General features: G+C 37.5%; 1 protein-coding gene across 31 annotated transcripts in view; it reads left to right on the top strand.

Moving 5' to 3' along the window:
• The window catches only part of SLMAP (sarcolemma associated protein), a 124,979-nt gene extending 112,389 nt beyond the window's left edge, over positions 1–12,590 (top strand). For 16 of the 31 annotated variants that reach the window (XM_036497560.2, XM_058679108.1, XM_058679112.1 and 13 more), the window contains 5 exons: positions 133–250; positions 2,603–2,774; positions 7,377–7,514; positions 9,311–9,400; positions 10,723–12,590. In XM_036497560.2, the coding sequence (XP_036353453.2) occupies positions 133–250; positions 2,603–2,774; positions 7,377–7,514; positions 9,311–9,394 (512 nt within the window). In that variant the 3' untranslated portion in view covers positions 9,395–9,400; positions 10,723–12,590. The remainder of the gene's footprint in view (positions 1–132; positions 251–2,602; positions 2,775–7,376; positions 7,515–9,310; positions 9,401–10,722) is intronic. The other 15 variants (XM_012925959.2, XM_036497559.2, XM_004581565.3 and 12 more) reach the window with 1 other exon arrangement.
• Positions 12,591–13,692: the final 1,102 nt, after the last annotated feature.

The raw sequence follows: 13,692 nt of genomic DNA, 5'->3' as shown, positions 1-13,692 counted from the left end.
TAACCAGAATCAAAGAACAGCCATGTAAAGTATTTAAGTGGGAAAAGTATATTCTCTGAAATACTATTACCGTTTGAATTATTTTGGAAGTTATACTCTGCTGTTAACAGGTATGATTTGGAACTATTTTAGGTGAACTAGAGAAGTTGCGAAAGGAATGGAATGTATTGGAAACCGAATGCCATTCTCTAAAAAAGGAAAATGTCTTGTTATCCTCAGAACTGCAACGACAGGAAAAAGAATTGCACAAGTATGCAAGAACTCTCTTTTAGCTTCAAAATATTTCTTTATCTTGAATTGTTATCTGAGTTTAATGGATTTTTTTATATTTAAATACCTTCCTGGTGTATTCATGGAATATAAATTCATTAAATTTCCCTCACTCACCCCTTTGAAAAACCTAAACATCAAAGATGTATAACTAGTAGTTAAGCTTGCCCTGTAAAATTTAGTAATGTTTTTCTTTTATACCAGTAACCCTTTCTATTAGTGACTAGGTGACTATAAAAAAAGAACATATACTGAGAGATTAAAAATTCAGCTTCTGAATTTGAGAGAATTATATGAAGTGAAATAACATGTAAGATCAAGAATTCTCGAAAACTGCTTGAACCATTTTAGTACCCAGTCCCTTACAGGCAAACCAATGAATGCATTGTATTTGTTCAAACAAATACAATGGAGTAAAGTCTCCTTAGTGACATTTGTCATATTTCAATTTATTTAAAGTTGGTTTCCTGCTTCAAAGTTTGGTTCATTCTATTGAATTATTTTTGTGTATTCATTTTCAATTTGCTTGAAAGGGATAGAAACTAGAAAGAGATAAAGAGAGATCTTCCGTCTGCAGGTTCACTTCCCAAACGCCAGCAACAGCTGAGACAGAATGGGGCTTTAGCCAGCAGTCCTGAACCCCATCCAGGTCTCTGTCTGTTAAAGGTAGCTAGCAGGGACCCAACTGCTTAATGCATCATCACACATTGCATTTCAAGATGCACATTAGCAAGCTGCATCAAAAGTGGAAATGGGGGTCTGGCACGATAGCCTATTGACTAAAGCCCTTGTCTTGCACACACTGGGATGCCACATGGGCACTGGTTCCTGTCCCAGCTGCCCCATTTCCCTTCCAGCTCCCTGCTTGTGGCCTGGGAAAGCAGTAGAGAATGGCCTGAAGCCTTGGGACCCTGCACCTACACGGGAGACCTAGAAGAGGCTCCTGGCTTTGGATTGACTCAGCTCTGGCTATTGTAGCCACTTGGGGAGTGAATGGAGAGTGGATGGAAGATCTTTCTCTCTGTCTCTCCTTCTCTGTAAATCTGCTTTTCCAATAAAAATAAATCTTAGAAGAAAAAAAAGGAATCAAACCTATCAATTAAGGAATTGCAGAGTATAAATCACATAGTGATTATATGCTAGGCAATATCTTAAAGATTTATTTTTAAAATTTTTATTGGAAAGTCAGACATGCAGAGAGGAAGATCTTCCATCCACTGATTAACTCCCCATGTGGCCACAATGGCCGGAGCTGCGCCGCTCCAAAGCCAGGAGCCAGGAACCTCTTCTTGGTCTGGTTCTCCCACTTGGGTGCAGCGTCCCAAAGCTTTGGGTCATCCTCTACTGCTTTCCCAGGCCACAAGCAGGGAGCTGGATGGGAAGTGGACCATCCAGGATAAGAACTGGTGCCCACATGGGATCCTGGCACATGCAAGATGAGGATTATAGCCATAGGCTACTGTACCAGGCTCTCTGTTGGTTTTTATAGGAAGGAAATTGTACAGTTCCACTACACTATTTTGCCTTTATTCTCTGTTGTCTGTGATATAAAAGAAGGAATTGAGCAAGAAATGTCTACTCTTGCATATCAAGCTGTTTTACTAGTATACATACCATGTTTTTTGTTTTAACATCAAATTATAGAAGTGATCAGAATTGAACCTATAGCACAGCTTCAGATAGGATTGCATTCATGCCTCTTATTTGACATTGTGGATCACTAAGACCCTCTGGTGTTATTTGTATCTGTATAATATGGCACAGATATGCGAGCTCAAGAGTATTTAAGTAGAAAACATGCCACAGCTCAATCGTGTCAGGGGCAGGTCAGAGTCTAGGCACCTCGTTTTTCATCCCAGGATTAATGCTTTTCCCCCCAGTTTGATGTCTTCTCATTAGAGCAGTTTTGTCTTTTTGACTTGGCAGTAGCTCCTAAGCTTTTAAGTTTCTGACCCTGTCCTTTTTGTCAGTCACTTAAACTTACTAGAATATAAGTTGAATAATACATATATATTTTTTCCTATAGAAGATAGTTTTTCATGATATAATAAATATATAATTTGGCCTAACAAAATATAAAAGTATATACCTCCTAATTCTTTTGTACGTTTTTTCCATCTGTGTATATTTAGTAGAATGCAGCTTTAAACATATAATTTTTTTCAATGCTTTTTATTTACTATTTTATGAAACATCACATTTTTTTTTATGCTTTCCTGTCCTCCTCTGGAATCCATTCTGTCCCTCCTAGTGAGATATGTAAGAAATTGGATTTCCTGCTGTGTCCCATTTTTTGCCGATAAATAACTACCTGTCAACATTTGTGTTGCAGTTCTCAGAAGCAGAGTCTAGAGCTTACCAGTGATCTCAGCATCCTCCAGATGACTAGGAAAGAGCTTGAGAACCAAGTGGGGTCCTTGAAGGAACAGCATCTTCGGGATTCAGCTGACCTAAAAACTCTCCTCAGTAAGGCTGAAAATCAAGCAAAGGATGTACAGAAAGAGGTAAAGCGAAAAGACATTATGAGCCCAATTATGGTTGGACTTAAAGCCACAAGCAAATCAGATATCCATGCTAGTTAGAAGTAAAGGGAAGCAGAAGTTACATTAACTGTCACAAAGTTGATCCTTGGAGCATCCCTGATTGGTGATTTCTACCTGTGTAATATGATTCATCAGCAGAGTTTGGTTTCAGAAATACAGATATGCATAATTGCATTTTACTTTTTCTCTGCGAGTTAGTTGACCTATATGAAAAGCCCTTTGTGCCATATCCCTCAATCTATTGTTTATCTTTCAAAGACAATATCTTATATAATTTAGTCTGGAAAGCAGACTAGAGCCATACTGCAATGCTGTTTGAACTCCTCAGGTGAAGCCAACCTGAAAAGTTACTAAAAATTCACCTCATCATCACTCAGCCAACCACATGTTTTATTATCTTTTTACTTTCATCCCCCATCCCCTTTTTTCTTCTTCACAAGAATGCATGTTCACTTCTCATGATTTGTTGCTTAAAACCTTGGCTTGGCAGCTATTTAAATAAGGATGTTAAAAATACTAAGAGTTAACTTTGAATCGGAGACCTTCCCTGGCTTCCCCCTGGCCAAGATAGGTACTGTTTACTCCCCAAAGCTTTGGAATTGGCTGCAGCGCAGTAAAAGCTGCACTCAGCAGCGTTCTCCTCTGAGCGCTCCTTGCATCTGCACCTGGCCAGCTTAGAGGATGGAAAGGCTGCTAAGGCTTGATCTACTGATCAAGGACCATCCTAATCGTTGACGGTCTTAAATGCAGAACTCTGTAAGTTGGAAGGAAGCTGTGGACTCACTTTTTTAATAATGACTTTCCCAAAATTATTTCTAGAAAATTGTTTAATCAATGCTGTTTTTCTTTGCCTTCTCCTTTCCTTGTAGTATTCTGAACTTGGAAATGATTATTGTTCTGTCTTCATGTTTGTTCCTAAAACAAAAAAAGCTGTAAAATTCATGTGGACATATTGGTTATGTAATATGTTCATTTTTACCTTGCAAAGGATATGTGTTTTAGGAGAAATCTCATTTATTTCGTTGGAACACAAATTTTGTGCCAAAGTAAATATCCTGGTATTTAATACTGTAAGCACTTTGTGTCCTTCCAGTCCATATGCCATAATTCTTTCAGAATCTGGGAAGATTGCTATGGTTGGAAGATGATTCTGTTATATGTTACTGTGAATGCATTAGCCATTTTGTTGCATTATTTGTTCGCTGTTTTTGGTCACTGAGCAGTCAGTGCAAAATGCTTTAACTGTTTCCACAAATGGCAGTGGCATGTTGTCACGATATCTAAATTGTTGATAGTATTTGGATTGCATTAAATGCAGCACATTTAAAAAATGTCTGATCTTGTCAATATGTTTCTTTTCAATTTTCTTGTTCACTGTTTTCCATTGTGAAATGCTGTATATATAGTCAATCATAATCCTGTGAAAATGTGAACTTGCTATCTTTCCGTTTGTCCTGTTGTCAGCATATTTGATACTAGTCTGTAACTAAACTAATTTTTAATTAGGTTCTTACTGGTAAAATCCGCTGCAAATGAATAATCACTGTAACTGCCAACATTTCCCCTTTCTCTCCCCATAGAATCATACTTGAGGTGCAGTGTAGTGTTATGACTGTATATCTTTCTCATTGTAACAGCCTCCTCTATTATTAGAAGCAAGCTCAGATATGTGATTTTTATGAGTAAGAACCAAGGATTTCATGATGTTGTGTGATATTTGCCTCTTAATTTGGGCTGAGCTTGTTTTCACCTCAGTTGGAAAGCAAGATGGAACAAAAAATGACATACAAGCAAGGTGTGAAATTTAAGCTACAGAAAGTGACCTTTGTTCCACTAGTTAAATTTTATTTATATATATGTGGCAGTTTTCAGATGAACACTTAAAGAAAAAGTATATGAGAAAAATAAATTTTAAGTCTCAGTATTAAGAGAAAATAATAGCATATCATCTTTATGTTTGACTGCAGAAACCATCTACTATTTTAATTTTGTAGGATTTGCCATAATTTAGTCATAACAATCATAAGATGTTGAGCACACGAGCTCACACTGCAAAAGCCGATTCAGAAAAGCTGTTTGGCTTCACCACTTGACTGTGGGGTCAGAGTCCTTTGTAGCCCCACCTGCTGGAAGGAACAGCAGGACCTTCCTGACTGAGCTGCCGCCTTCCTCTGCTTCTGCTGCGCAAGGCCTGGAATAATTAAATGCTTTAGTGTAAAGGGCAGGCTGGCTCTAAGATTGGTGGAAAAGGAAAGCAAGGGAAACTTGTGGACAACAAAGAACTTTTTGCTTCTTCTTTCTTAGTTATTGTTGAGAGTCAGAATGTGTCATAGATCACTGAGTATTGATTATTTTTGAAGGTGCAGAAACTAGGCCAGGTAGAGTGACTTTGCTTTGGCAGCCTTCCAGTAACGTTCTGCGTCTTGGAAAGAAATCACAGACCTTCACATCAACTGGAAAAAACTGTGGTAAAGGATTCTTTAGTTCATTCTCTGGCATAGTACCCAGGTTTATGCTGGGAACATTGTTAGGTGACAGGTTCAGGTTTCGTCTCTCTCTCTCTCTCTCTCTCTCTCTCTCTCTCTCTCTCTCTTTCTGTACTCGTGTGTTTCTTCTCCCTTTGTAGTAATCTGTGTGTTGATGCTAACCACCTCCTCTGGCCTCTCTCTTCTAGTGTTATTTTTACATTTTCATTCTTTCTTATATTAATATTTTAATGGGAAAGAGTTTCCATCCACCGTTTATTCTACCAAATCGTGTAAGAGCTGGGGCTAGACTGAGCCAAAATCAAGATCTGCAGCTCAATCCAGGCCTCCTATGTGAGTGGCAGGAAACTTCCAGCTTGAGCCATCATTGCTGCCTCCCAGCGTGTACATTAGAAAGCAGGTGGTAGTGGGAGCAAAGCTGGGGCCGAAACCCTGGCCCTTCAGTATGAAAGGCTTCCCAAGCAGTGTCCTAACTGTTAGGCCAAATGCCCACCACAGTATTCATCTTTTTTGAGCATACTGATGAGTTCCTAATTAGTCCAAGACACTTAAATTATTTAAAAACACCATTATAAAGTTTCCTTTATTAAAGAATATTTAGGGTATAACTAGATTTGGAACTGGAAATTTTGCAGCCTTATAGGCTTTTTTGGAGGAAGTAGTGGAATCTTTCTGGTATGACATACCCATGGTGTTTGTATTTCCTATTTGGTGCTTCTGCTTCTGTCTCCCTTCTAAAAGCTTCAAAGATGCTAGCGTGGGACAGCAGAGGCAAGGGAGAAAGACACATCTAGTAGTAGAACAGTCTCTGCTCTTTGCCTGGAAGCCTGGCTTGCAAGAAAGATGTCTAAAAGTGGAACCTGTAGAATTGTACCTTCCTAGGGCCTGTTAAAATAGGAGCAGATCACACCTCATTTTACTTTGGTCTCACTTATGTTCCAGGGGTTTCATTTGTCTGAAAGTCACATTACAGCGAACCATTTCGCAGGACAGACAGTAGCAAGTTTCATTATAAGTAAAGCTTCTTTCGTAAACAAATGTCTAAAAACATTTTAACATGTATTTATCTGAGAGAGCAAAAGAAATATCTCCCTCCCAGAAGTTGACTCCCCAAATGCCCACAATGGCTGGAACCAAAGGCTGCAGCTGGGACTCAGTCCAGGTCTGTCAAGCAGGTGGCAGGAACTATACTAATTGAACTGTGTCACTCACTCCTCCTGAGGTGTAGTGGGAAGCTGTAATCTGGAGCATAGCCGGAACTTGAACCCAGATTCTCAGAGATAGTATATGGGTTTCTTTTTTTTATTTATTTATTATTTTTAATTCATTAATTACATTGTATTATGTGACAGTTTCATAGGTACTTGGGTTCTCCCTATATGGGTTTCTTAAATGGCATCTTGACTCTATACCTAGTACTTGTTCCTAAAATTATTTTTAACTGATGCTAGTCTTATGTAGAAAGATCAGAATTTCCCATAGTACTAAATATTTTAGATTTATTTTGTGCTTCATTTAACTAAAAATCTCAATCAGAACATTTTAGTACATAATGATTCTGGATAAAGAAAAACGTATTGGGAGTTAGTACATTTTACTTCAAGGCTAAATAGCTTGAGGGACATTGTCCAGGATATAAATCCAAGCTTTCTAATATTGCCATTTAATTTGGCTATGGAATTTCTTCCTTCCTTCTTCCCTTGCTTCCTTCATTTCTTTCTTTCTTTTTCTTTCTCTCTTTGTCTCTCTCTCTCTCTCTCAGTTTACAATTTTCCTTTCCTCCTGTAACTCACTTGGTGGAAACAGTGAAAAGTGATCCTTTGTATTAGAAACAGATGACAAAATGATGACTCCTGTTAATTTTTCTTTTAAACTTAAGGGCCAGAATATTCTTAAAGAAATTCAAGGTAACTATTAAAGACATGAGTGTCCATGATTCTTACCCTGCTTAAACCAGGAAGCCTTGACTTCGGCGTTACAGGTGACTGAGTAGGGTCTGGTATATAAGCCTGAATAGCACCATAACTTCATGCCCATTTTAAGTTGAGTCTGCACAATTTTTTTTCTTTGCCTTTAGTATGAAAAGACACAGACTGTACTCTCAGAACTGAAGTTGAAGTTTGAAATGACTGAGCAGGAAAAGCAATCAATCACAGATGAGCTCAAACAATGTAAAGACAACCTGAAGCTGCTCCAAGAGAAAGGAAATAATAATGTAAGTCTTTGCGAATTTGGCTTAGCTTTGACTGAAAGGCAGGTGAGAGACTGGAAATGGATTTTCAGAGGACTGTATTACTGATCTGGGAACTAATGGCCTGTGGTACAAATGAAATAAGCTTTTCATTATGAAATTCTACAGTAGAATCATTGTGTTATCAGTTTCTTTTAGTAGGAATTTGCCCTTTTACCTGTACCCCTCGAAGGCACTGAGTCCTGTGTGGATTGCCCTGTTTGCAATCAAAACAGCTTTTCCCACCTGAAGTCTGAAGTTCTGTCACTAAGCCATCATCTTTCTCTTTTTCCTCCTTTGTTGAGAAATGAAGCACTGTACCACCAGGGATCCATTTAAGGGAAAGTAGTACATACTAACCCTTAGCATTTGGTTCTATCAAAAAAAAAAAAAAATGGAGACTTATTTATGGTTTTCATTTCATACTAATAATGTTCTCACCAAGGCACATCCTAAAAAGTTTAGTGTCTCCTTGGCATCCTGTAAATATTAGAAAATACTTGTGAATTTCTGCAGGACTTTCAGAGAGAAAACGTTGAGAATATTCTGGCACTGGTATAAATTGAGTTCAATTGTATTTGGTTCCATTTGTGAGAAAGGCAGATGGTCTTTGAAGAGCTGTTATACTAAATAAGTGTTGTGTTGTGTGTTCTTGGTGATCATCGCCTTTGTGGGCCCTAACTGATGGATGTTCAGTGTGATTGGTTGTGCTCTGACTTATTCCAGACTCTTGTCACGGCTTGGCCACTGCAGAGGGTGTGAGCCACGTGCTTCCTGCTGAAGAAGGCACTCTGCCTAACTTGCAGCACGAGGCTTCCGAGTGATGTTGCATGGCCGTCCAGTTACGCAGTTGCACACAGAATGCTCATGAGATGTGTCCAACTGCCCTTTGCTTAAGAAAGTCTTAATTTGTAAGCAACAAAGGCTTACTGCTTAGATAGAAGCCTTTTAAAAGTTGGTGAATTGTATATGGAAGCTCTATGCTAAGTGAAAAATGGATTTCATTTTATGAGAATAAATCTACATTAACATGTAGATGATAGAATTCTTCTAAAAAATCATGCAATAGTAGTTTCATTACTTTTGTCTTAATCCATATCCCTCTGATTAAGGTATTTCAGTCTACTTCCTATTAAATAAACCTACAAAAACATCTGGCATAATCAAAATCATCTATAAGATAATTATATTCTGCTAACATACCAAAAGCCCCAAGAGTCAGGTGCCTACCTATATACCAGAGGTGTATCAGGCCTTGTGTTAGAGGGTATGCTTTATCAAGGGCATTGATTTCTAAGCTTGAAAGCAATACCATCTCATAAGCAAGTAAATTGTCCTTTGTTGGGGGTGGGGAGGGTTGCAAAAAGGTTTTCATGGAGGGATAAAATAAACTTAGTCATTGCCAAGGGAGTACATTATCAAATAATGGATTCCAGATTTGAAACAAAAATAATACACTGTTAAGCAGAGCATGAGTTGGTGAAGTGTTGTCATTGCTCTGTCTTAACGTGCTGCATTTCATTAGCGAGCTAAGGACACCCACGTTGCCCATTGCCTCCAGCTGTTCCCTCTCAGCTGGTAATTTGCCAACGTACATATCAGTCCATTGTTCTGGATTGTGTTAAATGTCTTTAAAATATTTGAATCAGTGCGAAACCTGAGTGGTATACTCCTATTACCTTATTCTCCTTCCTTCCCTTCTACCCCCCGGGGTCTAAATCATCTTATTTGATTATTTTTTCATAGCATAAAATGATTTTAATATCCCTTGCCTTCTTTAGCCTTCCATATTACAACCCGTCCCAGCCGTATTCATCGGCCTATTCCTGGCTTTCCTGTTTTGGTGTTTCGGTCCATTGTGGTAGAGAAAGGTACAAGCACTACTGTTGAGTCCTTGTCTGTTTGTCCCCGTCACCTGTTTGTGCCATATTTGTAATATAGTGCATGGCAAAACCACATGGGCATTTTGTTAGCTGAAGCAAACCCTTCATTTAGTATGCCATGTATTTGTGTCCTGCCAGTGAGCTGAACAATCAACTAATCATATAACATTTTGTCTTGTTTCCTTTGTAGTAATTCTAACCATGAATCCCAACCTAACCAGTTATTACTATGCTTCCTTTAACTGAGTCTTTATCTCCAGCAAACTGAAGTAAACAGTGCTTTTCTGCAGTATTCGTAACCCCTTCCTCAATATGTGCTTAATCAGATTTGAATGAGAAATGAAGAGTTTGCCTCTTTGAAGTTTTCAACCTGTCTCACCCTTCCTTCCTTCCCCACTATCATTCTTTGGTAAAGAATTTCTTTTAGAATTTTGGCTGTTTATACTATGACTATAAATATTTTTAGAAAGATTGAAATTAGCATAATGCACCATTGACTCACAATTCCAGCCCCAGTATATACAATGAGAGTATAAGCCTATCCCATTTTTTTCTGAGCGCTGAGCTGCAACATCAGAATATTTCTTTAAAAAGCAGTTTTCTCTGTGAAACCTGGAATACTAGTAAAAATAAAGGCATCAGCTAGGGCACAATAATATTATAAAACCCTCTGAAAATTAGGGAATAGTCCATCAGTGCTTGTGTGGAATGTTCATATGGTTTTATTACGCAAGACAAGGTCTTCACCGGGAGGCTCAGATGCACAAGGCCCCTGATGACACCATTCCATCTTCAGTCTCATCTAACTCTGTCTTCTGGGCTGTGGTTTCACATTGGAGAATCAAAGCCCAGACCATTTTCTTTCTGTCACCTTAGTCACAGCCCCGTGTGTAAAACTCTCCCAACGTGTGAGTCTTTTTTTAATGAAGAAATAAACATTCCTAGGCAGAAATACTACAGGTGCCTATTTTCATCAGTTATGTAGGAAAAAGTGGATTCTGAAGTAAATAAAGCATTTGAAGTCCCAGGATTTCTTAGAAATCATTAGTAGATTTTCCTTATAAGAGTTGAAAACTCCCTGGGGGTCTCATGGGGTGCATTAGTATTCCAAAGTTTTCCTGCTTTACAACTCTCCTTATACCTGCACTCCCTCTTGATGTTTCTTTTCTTTTCAAACTTTGCTTTCACAATACAAAAATAAGATTTCTCCAATATCCTATTAAGTATTCAGGACTCTGGAACCAAGGGGTTAATAGGTATGACAAAAGAGGGGAGAATGTGATATTGACTCTTGGTTTCTTTCCACACAGAAACCCTGGCCCTGGATGCCCATGTTGGCTGCCCTGGCTGCGGTGACAGCCATCGTGCTGTACGTGCCAGGTCTGGCCAGAGCTTCTCCATGAGAGCGTTCCTTGAGTCCGTACACCGTCTCCCTCTAGAAGCTGGCATCACACTCATGCTGGGGACAAACAACCATTTTCTTCTTTTTTACCTCTTAAAACAACAGAAGTGCAAGAATACAACTGTAGGGTCATTGCTTTAAATTATATAAAATGTATCTGTCTATAAAGAAGATATAAAATTGTGACTTATTCAACTGTAAGCAATAATTTGCTTGCAATTTTTCATGTAATTTTTAAATTAGTATGTTGAAATTCTGAATATTATGGTGGCCTAAAGTAGGCTTCTTGGTACACCAAATTATTTATAACATTAAGTTTATGGGTATTTTACTCTGAATTCTGATGGCCAGATAATTCATTTTTCTGATTTGGTAACTACCCGAACCAAACAACCAGTACATACATGGGAAGAGAGGCCCTGTGTGCTCAGTGCCTATCAGTTTGAAATATATACACATATATATATTTTTTACATATTTACGCCATTTTTACTTATTATAAAAACCACTGAGCTATTGGGAACAAGACATAGAGACAACTATTTGTGTGGATTTTTTTTTTTAAGGAAAAATACATTTGAACAATATTCTGTTAGAGTGATAATTTGGGAATATGTGCTCGCTTGTTTAGCCTTAACGTGACTTGAAGATGTGGAGGACATCAGCTTCGAAAACTTTCCATGAGAGTTGTGTATCTTCTTGAGCAAACTAAAGTATTTCTGGGAGCAAAAAAACAGTAATTACACAGTTTCAGTGCAGTCAACCAAACCATTGAGTCAATTGGAATGTAAATTATTAAACCTCATGTATTTAAAGAGATATTTTCTTTAAAAGCCAACTTACTTTCTCATATGCAGCATTTTTAGAAAGCATGATTTTTTTTTCTTTCATCTGTTCCTCCAAGCATGTTTAATTGAAGAAAGAATATCTCTTTAGATAAGATTTTACTGACTTAATTTGGTTATGATGTTTTGGAGCGAATTCATGTGCAAGGTGGCTGTTGTTATCTATCAACAGATATCCTGGTTGATTATGCCAATGGTTATTTTCTTTTTATTGTTGTTAATTGGAACTTTCTGTCCATAAGAAGCACTATTCCCAAGATTAATAGTGTTCCATGCACAAAGAGGCACCTCAGCACTGCTTAATATTATACAATTCAAAACACAGACATGGCAGTTTAGCTATGGTTTTGTGCAGCACCATAGTTATGTCAATAAAGTTTATTTAGGTCATAGTTATATCCTAAAGGATCACATAGTTAAAATTTTCAGTCAGTGAAGAGTGAGAGGGAATGTAAGTGAACTGGCTTGAATGTTCTTTGGCAATCCACAGGCCTAGCCAAAGATTGACATAGGAGTTTAGGGTATAATTTGCCTTGTGATGTTTGGCAGTCATTGTTTGTACTTTAAAAGTTATATTTTAAGCTATTTGAGATTGCTGTTGGGAGGATCACTAGATTTGTGGAGGAATTAGTCACAAACGACTTGTAGAAAATACTGTCATGTAGCTCATTTCATCATTTTCTGTTGCAGGAAGCCACTCCACCACAGAATGCTAATATGCCAGTGGTACCCAGTACCTCTTGTATATAGGTTATTGCAAATATTGTTCTGAAATGCTTAACTTCAGAATTACATTTTTTAAAGTAAATAATTGTTTTAAATCTATTTTGTAAAGATATAAAGTACAATAGAATTTCTGGAGTACAGATTAAACTATTTGCACTAACACACGTGATGTGCATGATTTAATAAAATAACTTTACTCTCCTTATGCATGTTTGAGTTGAATATCATTGAACTTCTTAGTACTGCCTCTGCTATTAAGTTGTTAATAGTGTTTTCTTGAAATGATTCTTTATACATCACATACATGTATTTGCTTGACTTTGAGGTTTAAAAGAAAACACCAAGCCTTCCTTCAGGTTTTTTAGGCTTTTATTTGACTTACCACTCTAGTTCCATGCGCCTCCCCCCCCTTAATATGGCTGTTGTTGAAATGTGACACACTTGCCAGATAAGTCTCATTAACTGTACAGGCTAGTATCAATATTTGCTTTTTTAAATTGAATAAATGGGTTTTTATAGTTCCACTATTTCTCAAGGACATAAGTGAACCTATTCACAAGTAGTAACTCCAGTTTTGTTCAGTTGGCTTCCATGTTAAGTAAAGAGTAGTATTATTAACAGGTAAGGACAAGTCAGTAAGAAATTTTTCTTAACACTGAAATTATGAATTGAATGACCCTGTAGTGATCCCATTCGAGAAGTATCTACAGTTACTACATGACAGAGTCAAAAAATGAAGAACATGATGTTTGAAGCTAAACAGATCTGTATTCACATCTCGATGTTGCTGTATGTGCCTTATCAGACATATCACTTCTAATCTTCATTTCCTCATCTTTAAAATGGAGAGAATAATGTTTGTGGTGGTTGAGTGAAAATTCAAAGATAATGTAGCTAAAGTACCATTCAGTGGAAAATAAGTTTCGAAAAGGTCCTACTGGAAAAAATACTGCAGTTATTAAAGTTTCAGATAAACAGTACATTTATTTTAATTGATTGACTGAGTCGTTGAGTTTCTATGAGTGTAAATGAGATTAGATTGTAACGTTATGAATCCTAAGAAGGCATCATCACCTAGCTCTATTCATCTTCTTTGTACTAGTCTGTTTGGAAAACTAACTACTACTCTGCTTTGTTTGGAACTGAACCAATTGCACACAAGGTTTTGGAATTCCTATTGCAATGGAGCTAAGAGCCACTTTTTAATGATATGTGAAAACCAGTCACCTTGCTGTACATTCAGAGACTTTTAGCCAAAAATAGTATTTATTACCTAGCTTGAGTTCTCACTGTAATCACTAGATTTG

The sequence above is a fragment of the Ochotona princeps genome, chromosome 21, assembly GCF_030435755.1.
Source record: "Ochotona princeps isolate mOchPri1 chromosome 21, mOchPri1.hap1, whole genome shotgun sequence".
Lineage (NCBI taxonomy): Eukaryota > Metazoa > Chordata > Mammalia > Lagomorpha > Ochotonidae > Ochotona > Ochotona princeps.
The sequence above is the reverse complement of the archived record's forward strand: the minus strand, read 5'-3'. Positions and strand labels throughout refer to the sequence as shown.